Source organism: Branchiostoma floridae, chromosome 8 (assembly GCF_000003815.2).
Source record: "Branchiostoma floridae strain S238N-H82 chromosome 8, Bfl_VNyyK, whole genome shotgun sequence".
In the NCBI taxonomy this organism is placed as follows: Eukaryota; Metazoa; Chordata; class Leptocardii; order Amphioxiformes; family Branchiostomatidae; genus Branchiostoma; species Branchiostoma floridae.
In genome coordinates this window covers 18140907-18157761 of record NC_049986.1, presented here as the reverse complement: position 1 = coordinate 18157761, position 16855 = coordinate 18140907, and the positions used below count along the sequence as shown (strand labels likewise).

Sequence of the window (16855 nt, the reverse complement as noted above, 5' to 3'; positions counted from 1 at the left end):
AGATCAAAAGATCAATGACCTAGCTTTAGGCTATACAAGACATGTAATTTAAATCCTGGCCAATGATACATAATCTGACATGGGGTACAAAGACTTGACCCCCTCTGGCAGAAATACAGAAACTTCACTGCTTTGTCTGAACAAATAGATACTGCAGTGTAGACCCCCCCCCCGACACACACACACACACACACACACACACACACATGGACATATACACACACACACACACACACACACAAAGACACACACACACGCGCACACACACACACACACACACGCACGCACACACGCACACACATGGACATATACACACACACACACGCATAGACACACATACAAACCAGCAGAGAACAATACATTACTCCCATGAGGTTGAAGCAATAAGGTAAGAAAGAAAAACAATGAAACAAAACACTTCTACAAACCTGTATGTCCCGCCAGAGCGTGCAGCCCCTCCCCCTTCTCACAGTCTGTGGTGTAGATACAGCAGTCCCCGGCACCCCCGCTGATCAGAATGGGATAGCCCTGGTTCACATCTCTCATGAACACCAGGTCACGGACCGTACCATCATGCATGGTCAGCTCCATATCGGGGCCTGGAAAAAAATTGAAAAAAAAATTTTAACAACTTTAACTGACAGTCTACTGAATTGTTTTTATGTAAATCAACACTGCTTCTATCCATCATAGTGTTTTGTTGCAAAAGACATCAAAAATGAATGCAATACATGTCAGCATATACCATTAGGCATTAATAGGAAAGCATTTTCTTTCAAACTTGACAAGAGTCTTAGTTGTTAAGCCACACATACATTAATGTTTACATGTAAGGGTACCTCAATTATCATTGTAGTCTTATAAATCACCATGGTAACACATTTTGGGTTCATATTATATTTCATTGTCGATTATTATAATCCACATCTTGGAGGGATCAGAAATTATTGTTGAATTTCTTTTATCATACTGTTGATTTCTGAATAGGCCTATTGAGTGCTTACACCTTAGCCTCCGTCTACATCGTACATATTCAAACCAAAACTGGTGATAGCATGCCTTGGGCCAGGTCATTCTCGGGGCTGTCTGGATCAGAAACCTGGGGCCAATCTGGGAACAAAACATGCCGGGATAAACTGCTGACACATTTGGTGTGCTTAGACTTAGAGCTGTGTTTCTGTAGCCTGGTAGCCATCCTAGAGTAGGATGGGTCCCAGGCTTGTAATTCTGGTAACAGAAGTTTGGAGAAGGCACTGACAAAGAACACGGGACAGATCCACTGAATCCTCACTGTCAAGTGAGGACCTGTGTGCATGTTTAGAATGAGAAGTATCTGCAATCACGCGCCAAATACATTGTATATTGTTGTAAGCACACGATTTCTTGTACACAGCAGGATTTGCCGGTAGTTTGAAGGAGTGTGCTTTTAGAGCGAGCATCATTTGTACACTGCCACCCAAACAAACAGCACGGTTTCTTTTACACAGTTGCGTGCAACACTGGTAAATCATGCTACAAGAATGATTTCATACAGGACAGCTTGTTTTTGAATAAGGGTACCGGTAATGCTTCAAAGCAGTGAAAACCCAAGATTAGATGTTTGTGCATGAATGTCAAACTATGTTCTGGACAAACACACCTGTTTGGATGAAGTCAAAGCTGTTGACAATGTGGTGTTTGAGAATACTTAGCAAAGAACAGTTATCATCGAAGAAAGAGTATTAAAGATTTGACAGAACGAAAGATTTAGAATTTCAATCTGTGTTGAGGTGTGCCAACAAAGACTTGGCTACTAATATTCTTTACTGTTAGTTGTAGGCTTTTCATGAATATGCAGACAGGATATCTGGCACATTTTTTTGCTTCTTTCCATGTCATGACAGCACATGTAGTTGCATGCATTCTAACAATACGATTTTGCTGGTTATCAACATTATCAATTTTAACCTGATAATTTTAACCCTTTGATCATACAGTGTATTAGTATCTGTTGGAATGTTAAAATGCTAAATTCATGTGTAATTGTGACTTATTAACAGAACTTTTAAAATTTGTTATTTCTACTGATGCATTATTTAGTCGCAGTGTCTCCCAGAACTTACCTTCAGCATTGCAGGTGTCAGCATTGAACTTCAGCACCTTCACACACTTGTCGTTGGATCCGGTAGCGATGAGATTCCCGGTCGGGCTCCAGGCGATGCAGTAGATGGACCCTTTGTGATGTCTGTTTCTCTTGTACAGGACTGTGGGCTGTTCTGGCTTCTGGTCTGGTCTGGAGACAGAGAAATAATCATTATTATAGTTTCAGGGCTCTAGCCAGCTCGAATTGTTTTTCCGTCAGCCAATTCCCATTGTTGCGAAAACACTATTCCAGAAGTTAGAGAGACTGAACTGAGACCTTGAAAAACGGGTTTTAATGAGATTATCGTATGCGAAAGGGCACAGACACACATTGTCAACAATCATAACAATAGCAAAACAAACAGTGTGTGGCTTTTACGGCCGTGGACAACGTCCCCAAGCCGCCTGTAGCTTCCACCAAGAAGCTTTCATCAGATTTTTCTCCATCAAGGTTGACGGATTGGTTTTAAAATTTTTCCGTCACACAGTGACGCAGCAAATTTCCATCAATTGACGGAAAAACGGACGCTGGCTAGAGCCCTGTATAGTTTTGAACAGAGCTAAAAAAGTTGAAGTTGCCCATACATCAGTACAAGGGAGTCAACCTCCCTGATGATCAGAAGCTGCATCTGGACCCAGCGCCTATAAATGTTGAAGCTACTTTGGTTTGTGTCAAATGTTGAAATAAACATTCATCAAGTCAGATTTCCATGGTACAAATGAGGATGACAACAGAGAGGTCAACAACAGTCTTAACATTATCCTTTTATACAAATCTGACACCTCTAGAGTTAAGAGTCATTGCATGAGAAAATCAGGCCGAGGCCGGAAGATGGGGGTCGGCCACATTAGCTCATACTAGTACTTTGTATGTGTGATAGGTATGGGGAACTATGAACAGCCATATAATCAAAACAACTAGACGCATTTTTCGTTATGGAGTTTTGGGACCCCTCTCAGAGACCCTTGAAATGAAACAATTTATGGCTGAAAATTACTGAAATTGCGAGGGCTTCCCTGATAAATCTGATAAAGATATGAAAATAAGTTTGGTACTTCCATATAGCATGGGTTCTCTAGTTTTACAGACCAAAAGTTGACGATGCAGCATTGAAGTTAAGAGGGTGTATTAGGGGGTTACCAGAACCATGAGTGCATCTAAAGCAGCAGTCAACATCATGCCCCACATACCTTAGGTCAGTGACCCCAGGATAGGAGAAGACGCGGAGGGTTTGGGAGTTGGATCCATATTTTGTATCAGTCTGTAATCAGACTGACTCTGATGACATGTCCACATACATGTAAACCCAATTTTATTGGTACTGTAATGTGCAAATGTATAATTTTTATAAAGCAGTAGACAAAATCATGCCCCACGTACCTTAGGTCAGTGACCCCAGGGTAGGAGCAGACGCGGAGTGTTTTGGAGTTGGATCCGATGGTGTAGAGGGCGCCGCTGGGGTGGAAGGCCACGGCACGGATGGCCTGCATGTCCTCCAGCGTGGTCACTGGGATGAAATGGTGGCCCTTGGCTTTTGGATCCTGTGAAGAACAGCAACAGATAAGAAATGATTGAGCATGGCAGTAGCAATATCTTAACATCAGGCACAGAATAACCTTTGGATAGTTGGTCTGCAATATCACCAGGGGTACCAATTGAAAGCACTTGCACAAATTTATGATCATGAAAATGCATGAATTGCTGTCCTCCAGGGTGGTCACTGGGATGAAGTGGTGGCCCTTGGCTTTGGGGTCCTGTTGTGAGAAGAACAACAACAGATAAGAGATGATTGCCTGCCTACTGCCTAAGTGCCAAGGCCAGGGACTTGCCCCTTGCTCCTCTACGTTAGAATTCTCCAGGTTGCACGGTCCTTTGCACGGGACTCCGACCAATATCCTTTGTACATTTGTAATTTGATCCTTCCAGCGCTTTGGAGAAATGATTGAGGGTGTAGCTAAACACAGTCACACTAGCGAGAATAACCTGGGTACTGGTCTGCAATATCACCAGGGGTGCCAAAGCACTTGCATGAATCTTATGAAATCTTATGAATTTGTAAGAATCTTATGAAAACACATGAATCACAGATCTCCATCGTGGTCACTAGGATGAAATGGTGACCCTTGGCTTTGGGATCCTGCAAAGAACAACAACAGATAAGAAATGATTGAGCATGCACATCAGAGATTCGCATAACACAGGCACAGAATAACCTCTGGGTACTTGGTCGACAACCATATCAACCAAGTTATCACCCAGTCTAGAGCACCCATGTCAAACATTATTGCAGCCCAGGGCATCTTACACTATGGGTGGTCATTCTGCAATACTACATCAAAGTGAAATCTAGACTACAGTACGATGGAATGGTGGCCCTTGGCTTTGGGATCCTGGGAAGAAGAACCACAAGATTGGCAGGTGAGTTGGACAATACAGGGCACACAACACTAGCCAGGGCTGTCTCCAGCTTTATGAAAATAAATAAATAAATACATATCTTTTTTGTCCTATTCATTACTTGATAGCCCATTTTGTTACTTTTCAATGTCAAATCTGCCATTTTAAGCTTACGAAAACACTTTCACCAATTTTATTCCTGGGATGAAGTGATAGCCCTCAGCTTTGGGATCCTAGGGGAAAGAAAATGACAATGATGATATTAGCTCACTGAAGAGCTACACACTTCCAAGTTAGACTCTGAAAGTAACTTTTATAATAAAAAAAAAAGGTTATAGAAGAAAACTATATGACCTACATGGGTTTGATACTGAAGCTCTACATTATTGAGCAGTGTGAGGATATCAAACATTGCCTACATGCCAAGGTTTAATGAAGAGAAGGACATCCTGTTTTTCTGGGACAAGGAAAATATCAATATCCTCTATCACTTCAGGCAATTGTGTGGCTGGAAATTAGTCTCACAGAGCGGACATCTTACTTGGAGGGCAACAGCTAGTTGGGATGGGTTATCATGGGTGCCAGTACAGTACAAAGCAATATGTTACAATTTCAAGACTTTATATCCGTGCACAAAATAAAGCGCTTACCAACAAGCTTTTGATCAGTCCTCTGATCCTTCTCAAGTTGAAATGACCCAACACATAAGTCACACATCCAGAACGGAAGTGTGACGTCAGCAAAGGGTCAGAGGTGCTCGGCAGGACTGATCAAAAACTTGTTGGTAAGCATTTTATTTTGTGCACGGATGTAAAGTCTTAAAATTGTAACATATTGCTTTGTACGCTGTACTGGGACCTATCCCTACTAGGTACATGTGTACATGTTGTAACATAATGTTGCCTACCGTCACAGATGGACTCATACTATGGTACAAACAAGTGGGAGTCGGATAATCCATAAACTAGTTTCCTTTGTAGTAAAATGGACCATTGTGTTGAGTATGGCCCATTCACAAGTTCAACTTCAACTAATAAGGTCCAGGTTCAAGTCTGGACCTGGGCCTGATCCTTTTGACCTGAAATAGACCCGACCTGAATTTTCTGTACTGGTACCCACCCCTATTGACTAGAGTAACCAATTGAATGAGGATTTCTTTTCGTACAGCGGTTATACAATAACTGAAAAGGGTGGATGATAGAATGTGTATTGTGGTAGTACAAAACTACAAACTAAATTAGATCTGTCCTGTAGTCTTTTAAGGCCAAAAGGGAGTGGGTTTTAATCCACTGTGTCTAACTTAACATATTGGAGGGTGGAGCCCATCCCTCTACATGCACCGCCTTTTTATCCTTTTCATAATCACTGTAGAGAAGAAATCCACATTAGTGACTCTAGCCAATGCAGAGTGGGACAAGTCCACTAGCCCCATTGTCCTGGGCAAGTGAATGCACCCATCGGGCAAGCACATGTCCCACCCCACTTGCATGATCGGGCAAACAAGATTTTTCCATGAGTGAGATTTTGATTTCCACTTGTACAGTTATGGCATCAAACATTGATCAACACAGAAAAATAGAGGCAATGTTTAAAAAAAAGCTGGCAGTGAAAATGCATCCATCGGAAAAAAAGTCATTCAAATTTGGGGCAAGTGAAATTTGGTTTGGGCAAGTACTTGCTTGATATGAATTCTAGAAAACTTGTCCAACCCTGCAATGCCCACTCTGTGAAACTAATTTCCAACCAGAAAAGTGCCTCAAGTGATCTAGGATATTGACATCCTCAATTGTCTGAAAAGCAGGATGTCCCTAGCAACCAGGCTTTTAGCTAGGATTTTATAATAGGGAGTCCATACTGATTGGTGAGTCGCGGTAAGTGACTATTGTAGGGGGGTCTGGGGGCATCCACCTTCCATGGTGCAGAGTTTTTGATGATTTTAAGTTAAAACAGTGCATTCTTAGGTATCCAAAGAGGCAAAAATACTGTTACAGATGTCACAGTAGGAGACTGTGACCACAGATGACCTGGTAGCATCCCGGTCAGTATAGGGCGTCCAGGGACATCAAATTTCTTGTTATTCTAAGAAAAGTGCATCCAGATGACGCATTGACGCATGCCTGGCTAAAAGCCTGCTAGCAACAGTTCTTCATTAGACACTTGGGCATGCATGTAGACAATCTTTAAGACTACCTTAAAGTTTGAAGTTTTGTATTGCCATAGTGCACATTGTAATCATCCAATCTTTTCATAACTGCTAAAAGACAAAAAATTTACATAGAAGGAAAAGTGATTTTTTCTTCTCCTGTGTTTTAAAAAAATCTTAAGGCAGAAGTTGACTTTTCTTCTGTATGATAAAAGATAAAAAACTTTCACACATGATAAAAATGATGTCATTTTACTTCCTGAACGCTTCTGGCAGTATCTTTAATATCCCCTCGCTGACCTACATGTATGTACCGGGTATGTCTCAGTTATCATTATACATTCAATATTGAACAGATAGAGATGCATAAAAGGCTGTGTGATCACCATATTTCTCTCATAAGGAGGAACAGTGGTCAAGCAAACGGCACAGAAGATACAATCTCGGATTGTCTTAGAAGCTGCCATCTCAGATTGTCTTAGAAGCTACCATCTCAGCTTGTCTTAGAAGCTACCATCTCAGCTTGTCTTAGAAGCTGCCATCTTGGATTGTCTTAGAAGCTACCGTCTCAGAGCGTCTTAGAAGCTACCATCTCAGCTCGTCTTAGAAGCTACCATCTCAGCTCGTCTTAGAAGCTACCATCTCAGCTTGTCTTAGAAGCTACCATCTTGGATTGTCTTATAAGCTACCATCTCAGAGCGTCTTAGAAGCTACCATCTCGGATTGTCTTATAAGCTACCATCTCAGAGCATCTTAGAAGCTACCATCTCGGATTGTCTTATAAGCTACCGTCTCAGAGCGTCTTACATGTGTAGTAGGCTTGTGGTCATTAACTCCACCATTTCCAAGGAGGTGAGAGAGAAAAAGATAGTATTTGGTTGTCTCTTCAGGTTTCAAACGGACAAACCCTTGGTGCTGGGTGCTGCAGAAAGCCACCAGGTATGTGAATGTATCTCGCTGTTGCTACCTTGCCTTTGGATGGTTTATTCTAACCGCTGCAAGGGCAAAAACTTTTTTTTATCACCGGTCAACACATATCTTTAACTAAGCCTACACCAACCGTATCACAATCATCTGAACTCATACCAATCATATCAACTTCTATAATTAAGGACTGTTTCGGACAATTTTACTTTCCAAGAACCGAGTCTTAGATGGGAACTCTCTACCACCAACCACTCAAATATCAGATCCAGCAAAGTTCAAAGTGAGGAATCAACATTATAACTGCGCAGTGTCACTTGCTGGGCACTTAACCCCAACTATAGAGGTGTTACCCTAGTCTCTTCCAGACCCCGGCCTGGCCAAATAGTAATAGAGGACTTTGGCCAAGTTAGGAATAAAAGTCTAGTAGGAGTAAATTGGCCTAGGAGTGAACTGACCGGCCAGCTGGATAGACTACAAAAGACTGAGGGAAAAACCATAGCAACTTATTATAGTCCCTATTTGGCCAAATTCTTCTCTTTTTGTTACCAGCGTCTGCCTGGAAACTAGTGTTTCTCACTGGAAGTATTAATAATATGCAGATCCAAATCCGATTGGTGACTGGTTTCTGTTCAGCATTTTCCTGTACAAGAAGTTGATACGAATGCAGAGCCATATATACTAAAACAAAATACAGATTTTGAAGTCACATTCTATATGAAAATCAGCATGTCAGGCATATTCCTACTTCTCTTATTTGCACTACCCATTCCCAGCATTGCATCGTTGACAAACTGCGAGGTACAAAGCCCTAGTCATGACACTGACATCGTTTACAGTTGCAACAACTGTCAGCTTGTCAAGTTCCCAGACTTGGACTTCCAGAATGAAACAACGATAAACCTTAGGTGGAACAACATCACCAACCTTTCAAACCTCCCCTACTTACCGAAGGTGAAATACATCGACTTGATTTATAACTTGATCAGAACAATGCACTGGGATTGGCTCAACAGAGCCCCTCGTCTGCAAAACCTCGATCTGTCTCAGAACCGCATTGTTCATGTTTCAGGAAGGTTTGATGCTCACTTGGTACCAAACATTTTCACCATCAATCTCAGTTACAACAGGATCACCTCTTTTCAGAAAGAGGCCTTCTTGTTTCCCACATGTGGGTACGCAATCATGTACATTGACGGGAACCCTGTCCACTGTGACCAAGACTTGTGCTGGCTCTACCATGAGTTGCGGTGTTTGTCGCAGTGTTTTCAGCCGTGTGGAATGCACGATGTAGATGTACCTGTTCCAGTTTTCAGGGATTGTTGTCATAACTGTCCCAGTAGCACGCTTTATTTCCTCTTATTGTGGAGGCACGACAAATTAATATGTGCTAGTCCTAAACACGTAGAGGGAAAGCAAGTTAATGAAATACTAAAGAGCCTTTGCGAATCAACTGCAGACTCAACGTCAGTGCAGAACACGAGTCTTATAAGAGAACGAGAAATGACAACTTCAAATTATACTTATGAGCTGGTGAACACCACCCAAGTGACACTGGCAATCCATAGTGCCCTTCCAACTAATTCTACTTTAAAGTTAGACAATTCAGTATCAACTGTTCAGTGGAAACAAAAGAAAGTGCAAACAAACACAGGCAAACATTTTTTTACTGCAACCTCTGTATTTTTATTTGTGACAGTTTTGTCGACGTTGCTTCTGCGTGCTAGACAATGTCGATACCAACGCAGGCAACCAAAACCAATAGATCAGGTCTTGAGAGGTGGACAAGCACTTATCCAAAACCAAATGTACGGCACAACCCAACACCAGGTTGGCTCCCAGGAAACCACAAGGAGCCAAGAGGGCAGTGAAAGGATTGAGCCATACGAAGAAACAAGTTTGGCAAAGATTGCAGAGGATCAGGCACTACATACGAATCATGAGGAACACTCTTATGCATGTATCAATGACGATGTTTATTCCGTGAGACAGATAGTGGAGGCTACTTGGGAACACCAATATTGCAATGAGGTCAGCAGGTATGAGACAGTTCCCAATGAGCTGGGCTGCACGGGTGTTGAACCATATGCAGAGATTAGTTTATCAAACATCGCTGAGGAAGGCGTACCGGTGCAGGTTGATGTGCACAGCGGAGAAGACAGCCCAGACTGTCATGGAACGGACGCAGAGCCGATTCAACATCCTGTATCTGAGTTGCCAGGAACGTGTGAAGAAACAAACTCCTTGCAAACTCGTGGTGAGACAGATGAACAACAGGACAGCGATCAAGGAGAAACTGAGACTAAAGTGACACCTACACGTTTACCTGTGCTAGGCACCAACAAAGATGAAATGCCGGGCATGACAGACAGCAACAACACTGCATCCAACACAGGTGCAGATGCAGCAAATGTACAGACCAACAACAAGGTTCTCACTGTCAGCAGAGCAGAGCAAAGCCAAGAAAGCAAAGCCAAGCTCGTTGGGTTGCTGAACAAAAGTGAGGTCGTTTCCGCCAGCGATGAGACTGTCTATCAAAATGAAACACGTGTACAACAAAGTACAAATAGGGATACCGAACTGTTGTCAGAGGAAAACCTGAAGGACAGCAAAGACACTGTCAATTGTACTTACAATGCTACATGATGGTTGAGGACCGCATGCACTGAGTACAATGTAAAAGACTTGAAGCTGGTACAATCATTAATTATAATTTTTATGATTATGAATGCTTTGTTCAGAATTCACTCTAAAATGGTTGTATGATAAGCTATGCTACAACAGTCCCTCCCGCGATACTTATAGAACAGTCCCGCCAGGAGGTCACATGACTAGTGCCCGCCATTTTGAATTGCTATTGTTAATGTATGGCAGTATCGGCGCCGTACATTTTGACCAAAAACAGGGACTTAAAATGTTTGTAAAGCACAGAAACTCCGTACACATCAATGGGACACCATCTTGAACATGTTTCTGGCGGTAGGTTTAGGTGTCGTTGCGCGACGGCCGATGTTTTTGTGGATATAGTGGGCATTCGCTAAAAAGACTTTTTGCTGGGCGTTCGCTAAAAAGACCATCGAGAATCGAAAACTTTGATTTATGTCACTTCGGGTCGATGGATTGACTTGAAACTCAGGATTAATACACGGGAGCACAACATTGACATATTCCTAGCAAAAAAAAAGAGATTCGTGCAGCGCGGACTTCTCTAGAGTGGGCGTTTGTGGGCATTCGCTAAAAAGATCGTGCGAAAGTCAGGATGTCCCTAGTAAAAGTTCTTCATTAGGCATGTAGACAATGTTTAAGATTAACCTAAAAGTTTGAAATTCTGTACAGCCACTGTGCACATTCTAATCATCCAACCTTTTCATAACTGCTGTAGAAAAAAAAATATTTTTAATCTGAAGGATCTGGAGATTTGACTTTTTCTTCTCCTCACGTTTTCAAAGATTCTTGAAAATCTTTAGATTCAAGTTGACTTTTCTTCTCATGTATAATGTAACTTTTACAGGATGACATTATTCCTTGGAGGCTCCTGGCAATATCTGCAATATCCCCTTGATGACCTACATGTGTGTACAGGGTATACGTCTCAGTTATTTTGATACTTTCAATATTTAACAGATGGATGCATAAAAGGCCAGTAGTCACTTGTCTCTCTCTTTACAAGGAACAGTGGTCAAGCACATGGCACAGAAGCTACCATCTCAGAGTGTCTTAGTGCGCTTGTGGTCGTTACATTGTAACTCCCCCATTTCAAAGGTGAGAGAAAAAAAGATAGTGTTCGGTCGGCTCTTCAGGTTTCAAACGGACAGACCATGGCGCTGGATGCTGCAGAAAGCCACTAGGTATGTGCATGTACACGTATCTCTAGTTAACTAGGGAAATGTACTTGTCACCTATATTTCCTCACGCTACTTATGTGGAAATGAGTACTACCTAGCTTCAGTTAGGGATGTCCTTTTGGATGGATGGGGAGCCAGGGTCCCATGTTCAAGGAGAGCCACATCTCAAGTGAGTTACTGTATAAGATCCCACCACACTTATCGTATTAAGTGTAAAGGTCCATTGATACCTGTCATCATCACCATCATACATTAAAATGTTTCTTATTGCTCCATCTCTGAATCCAGCAGCGGGCTGCCTCACTGGCCTCTCTTTTCCGGTGTGAGCGGATCAAATGTTACAGTCCGCTCTCACGCTGCTAGTACTTACTGTACAAAATGGTGTGTTACGCCCCTTATATAATTCTCAAGTTTAGCAAGTCCACCAGAATCTTAAGGTAAGGGCACAACCTGCCGTACGTGCAAATAAATGCTGTCTACTTGCCAAAATGTGGGACATTTTTTTGGATGCATAAGTGGTAAGTACCGCCTCAGTACGAACTCGTAGGGAATCCGATGGATTTTAGAGCCTGTACAGCCTGAACGTTTTCAGAATACGTGGCAGACGTGGTCTCCAAAAAAGACGTACGGACAAATTGCACGTATGGAGGGTTGTGCCCTAATAGCTTAACAGATATAATCTTAATATAAGACAGACAGATATTGGAGGCAAAAACACTTTGTGGCTGATGTCCTTTGACTGATACAAAACTCTTTTTACTTCTCAATAGGTCTTGAATTTGGTTCCATAGTGGACCATACCCGAGCAACAACTGTTCTCTGTCTGCTGCTGACTCTGTCCAGGGTACAAACTGTAGTCTTCTCAACTTTGCAACCATATCTTCCTCCCACTGCTAAAACTGTATACAGTAAATCATAGACTATTTGCTCTATGCTCGAAGTTTTAGCAGTGGACTCTCACTGTGGAAGATATCACAACTCAAACATATGCTCAGTCTAACATTGTTTTACAACAGCTGATTTTCCCAAGCATTAAAACACAGCCCTCTTACTGCAAAATTAAGCTGGACAAAGACACTGAGAAATGGGGTGTGAAGACTTAAGCCAACTGCTGCCCATCGCTGTGTCAAAGGCTCCTGCAGCAGAATAATCAAAACACTGCATAAAACCTAATACAGAGGAACAGCGATTTACCATATTAGCTGGCTGTTTTTTCTACACTTGTAGTTCCAAGCCAATACTTGTCTTGCGGTGCTAGAGGATTGTTCTGCCCTATCCAGTCCTGTTCACATTTGCAGGGTCTGCTGGGTGACTGGTTTCTTTTCGCTGCCCTTTACCAAAACATCGCTGAGTTGATACAAATGCACAGTACTAAATAGTACTAAAAAGAGAGTAAAATTTTTAACACACATCATACAATGAAAATCAGCATGTCAAGTATATTGTTCCTATTTCTTTTCCTTGTACCCATTCCGATCGTCACTTCGACAAACTGCGACACACTAGGCTCTTATAGTTATGACCCTAAAAACAGTTACAGTTGCAATGACTGTCAGCTTGTGCAGTTTCCAGACTTCAACTTCCAGAATGAAACAAGCATCATACTTAAAAGGAACAAAATCACCAACATCTCAAACCTTCCCTACTTACCCAAGGTGATGTTGATCGATTTGTCCAATAACATGATCAGGGCCCTCCACTGGCATTGGTTTAACAGAGCCCCTCGTTTGTTTGGCCTCATTCTATCTCAGAACCAGATTGTTCACGTTTCGGGAAAATTTAACGCTCACTTGCTACCAAATATTTTTGTCATCAATCTCAATGACAACAGGATCACTTCATTTCGAAAGGAGTCCTTCTTGTTTCCCACGTGTAGGTATGCGAACATGTACATTGACGGGAACCCGGTCCACTGTGACCAAGACTTGTGCTGGCTCTACCATGAGTTGCGGTGTTTGTCGCAGTGCTTTCAGCCGTGTGGAATGCACGATGTAGATGTACCTGTTCCAGTTTTCAGGGATTGTTGTCATAGCTGTCCCACTAGTACACTGTATAGCCTCTTATTGAACAGGAATGATAAATTAATATGTGCTAGTCCTAAACACGTAGAGGGTCAGCAAGTTAATGAAGTACTAAAGAGCCTTTGTGAATCAACTACAGACTCAACGTCAGTGCAGAACACGAGTCTTATAAGAGAACGAGAAATGACAACTTCAAATTATACTTATGAGCTGGTGAACACCACCCAAGTGACATTGGCAATCCAAAGTGTCCTTCCAACTAATTCTACTTCAAACAATTCAGTATCAACTGTTCAGTGGAAACAAAAGAAAGTGCAAACAAACACAGGCAAACATTTTTTTGCTGCAACCTCGGCATTTTTATTTGTGATAGTTTTGTGGACGTTGCTTCTGCGTGCTAGACAATGTCGATACCAACGCAGGCAACCAAAACCAATATATCAGGTCTTGAGAGGCGGGCAAGCACTAATCCAAAACCAAATGTACGGCACAACCCCACACCAGGTTGCCTCCCAGGAAACAACAAGGAGCCAAGAGGGCATTGAAAGGATTGAGCCGTATGAGGAAACAAGTTTGGCAAAGATTGCAAAGGATCAGGCACTACATGCGAGTCATGAGGAAAACTCCTATGCATGTATCAAGGATGATGTACAAACTGTGAGGCAGATAGTGGAGGCTACTTGGGAACACCAATATTGTAATGAGGTCAGCAGGTATGAGACAGTTCCCAATGAGCTGGGCTGCACGGGTGTCGAACCATATGCAGAGATTAGTTTATCAAACATCGCTGAGGAAGGCGTTACGGTGCAAGTTGATGTGCACAGCGGAAAAGACAACCCAGACTGTCATGGAACGGACGCAGAGCCGAGTCCACATCCTGTATCTGCATTGCCAGGAACGTGTGAAGAAACAAACTCCTTGCAGACTCTTGGTGAGACAGATGAACAACAGGACAGCGATCAAGGAGAAACCGATCCTAAAGTGACACGTTTACCTGTGCTAGGCACCAACAACGATATAATGCCAGGCATGATAGACAGTAACAACACTGCATCCAACACAGGTGCAGGTGCTGCAAATGTACAGACCAACAACAAGGTTCTCTCTGCGAGCAATGAAAAAGTCTATCAACAGGGAGAGCAAGGCCAAGAAAGCAGAGTCAAGCTCCTTGGGTTGCTGAACAAAAGTGAGGTTGTTTCTGCCAGCGATGAGACTGTCTATCAAAATGAAACACGTGTACAACAAAGTACAAGTAGGGATGCCGAACTGTTGACAGAGGAAAATCTAAAGGACAGCAAAGACACTGTGAATTGTACTTACAATGCAACATGAAGGCAGTTGAAGACCACATGCACTAGTACAATGAAGCAGGTACAATGTAATGATGAAATTCAATGCTCCATAGACTTTTTCAGACAATCGTACATTATTCAAATAACCATTTTTCAAATGACCTAGTCTTGTGCTCTCTCACGAGATCAAGATTAGGTCACTCTCCATGAACAAGATGGACTGTCAGCCGTCAAAAATTTAGAGGTATGTACCTTACCTTAAGTTTAAAAACAGTCATTGCTTGAAGAAAATTTGTAGTAACTGTATTCATACGTGACTGACGAACCTCTTCAACGTTATATTAGTATGTTTTTAAAGTAATAACAAGTTGCTTACTGTTATTCTATTATTCTTACATGTATATTAGTATGTTTTCAAAGTAATAACTAGTTGTTAACTCTGATATTGTTATATTAGTATGTTTTTAACGTAATAACTAGTGGCTAACTCTGTTATTCTATTATTGTTATATATTAGTATGTTTTTAAAGTAATAACTAGTTGCTAACTCTGTTATTCTATTATTCTTATACTAGTATTAGTATGTTTTCAAAGAAATAACGTGTTGCTAATTGTTATTCTATCATTCTTATATTAGTATGTTTTCAACATAATATCTAGTTGCTAACTCTGTTATTCTATTGTTCTTATATTAGTATGTTTTAAAGTAATAACTAGTTGCTAACTCTGTTTTCAGTAGCATTGATACCCAAGTGAACTTTGTGGGTCTGTTAACTTTGTTCTTTGTGACCAAGATACTGTAAAAACCTAAGAATGGATTGGTATGATACATCATTGGTACGATTCAGCAATTATGAATAGGTCCTGATCTGAATAAAGAAAATGTTAAATGATTAATAAATTGTGCGATTTTCGTAAACAGAATAACTCCAATACACATCAGGATATCAGCAATGCATACAGCTTAAAATAAGAATTCTACTAGGAATTACATATTCCACAATTACTTGATTCAAGCAATCGTAAGCAGGTTATATTAGGCAGAAAAATTAGTTGTCTCCAACGTGGTTTAAAAAAAATCTGTTGAAAGCTGACATATCTTGTCATATTTTTTTTTCCATTTAGACAAATTATATGTGTAAGAACAATTGTCTTTTGCCAATCTGTAAAGCACAAAAAGCACTCGATGATCGATGCAGTTGTTTCTTGCTAATCCCATTTATAGTAACTGTGCATGCTATGTTACAGATGCTACAAAGGAAACTGCCCGTGAAACATGTTTGTGATGTAGATGAAATATGGCTGTAACCAAAATTATTGCTCGCAAGAAAATAGCGAGTTGAAATGATCCTTCAATTGAACAGAACACAAATTTTCCATCTGTTGCAAGTGTCTCTAATGGTCTGTACAACCCAGGGGAAAACAACCGTATGTCAAAGGCCCTCCGTTTGGCGTATTGGATGCACCAGAGCGGCACATCATGACAAACTCCCATCAGCAGTTTCATCACTCACTTCACACCTCAGGGTTTCCAGCGTTCTCCATCGAGACCATAACCTGGTCACCATTCCGCTTAGGGGTGTTTTCACAGGCATAGTCTGTTACGCATTCGCCTGTTTCTGTCAATCTTTCTTTTCAGCAGGCCTTTTGAGTTTTCAGTGTAATAAGAACCAAACCCATAAATATCGAAACAACACAATATCCCCCCATTCACCTTTTACCGCAAAACATAGTCTGTGAAAATACTGGTAGATGAATTTACAGCGCCTTGAAATCAAGATCTACAATGATTAGCCACTGCACAAATTTGACGATGCCCAAACCATATGTGCTGTATTTGCGGCAGTCAGCCATACATAGAAGTGCAATCTTCCATCACTAATTGAAATGACACAGGCTAGTGATGTCTTCATCATCTTAGGTGCCTCTTTAGGCCAAGGAAAATTAATGTAGTGTTTCTCATAACAGTCTTGTAAAATTATGGTTTGTAGATTGAGATTTTCTTTTGTCTTTTTTTTTTTAATTAGATTTTGGATAAAGTGATACAGGATTTGTTCCAATCCTGATTGTGCAGGGAGTTAGCATAAATGATACCGGTGTACATGTATGGT

The 16855-nt window shown here is 41.4% G+C and overlaps 1 protein-coding gene across 1 annotated transcript in view; it reads right to left on the bottom strand.

The window, feature by feature from the left end:
* Positions 1–16855, bottom strand: part of LOC118421844 (WD repeat-containing protein 47-like) — a 35314-nt gene that overhangs the window by 3176 nt on the left and 15283 nt on the right. Inside the window, exons 10-14 of the mRNA XM_035829345.1 lie at positions 3775–3876; positions 3503–3663; positions 2103–2272; positions 1060–1110; positions 429–599 (exon numbers count right to left, since the gene is read on the bottom strand). Coding sequence (XP_035685238.1) covers positions 429–599; positions 1060–1110; positions 2103–2272; positions 3503–3663; positions 3775–3876 — 655 coding nt within the window. The remainder of the gene's footprint in view (positions 1–428; positions 600–1059; positions 1111–2102; positions 2273–3502; positions 3664–3774; positions 3877–16855) is intronic.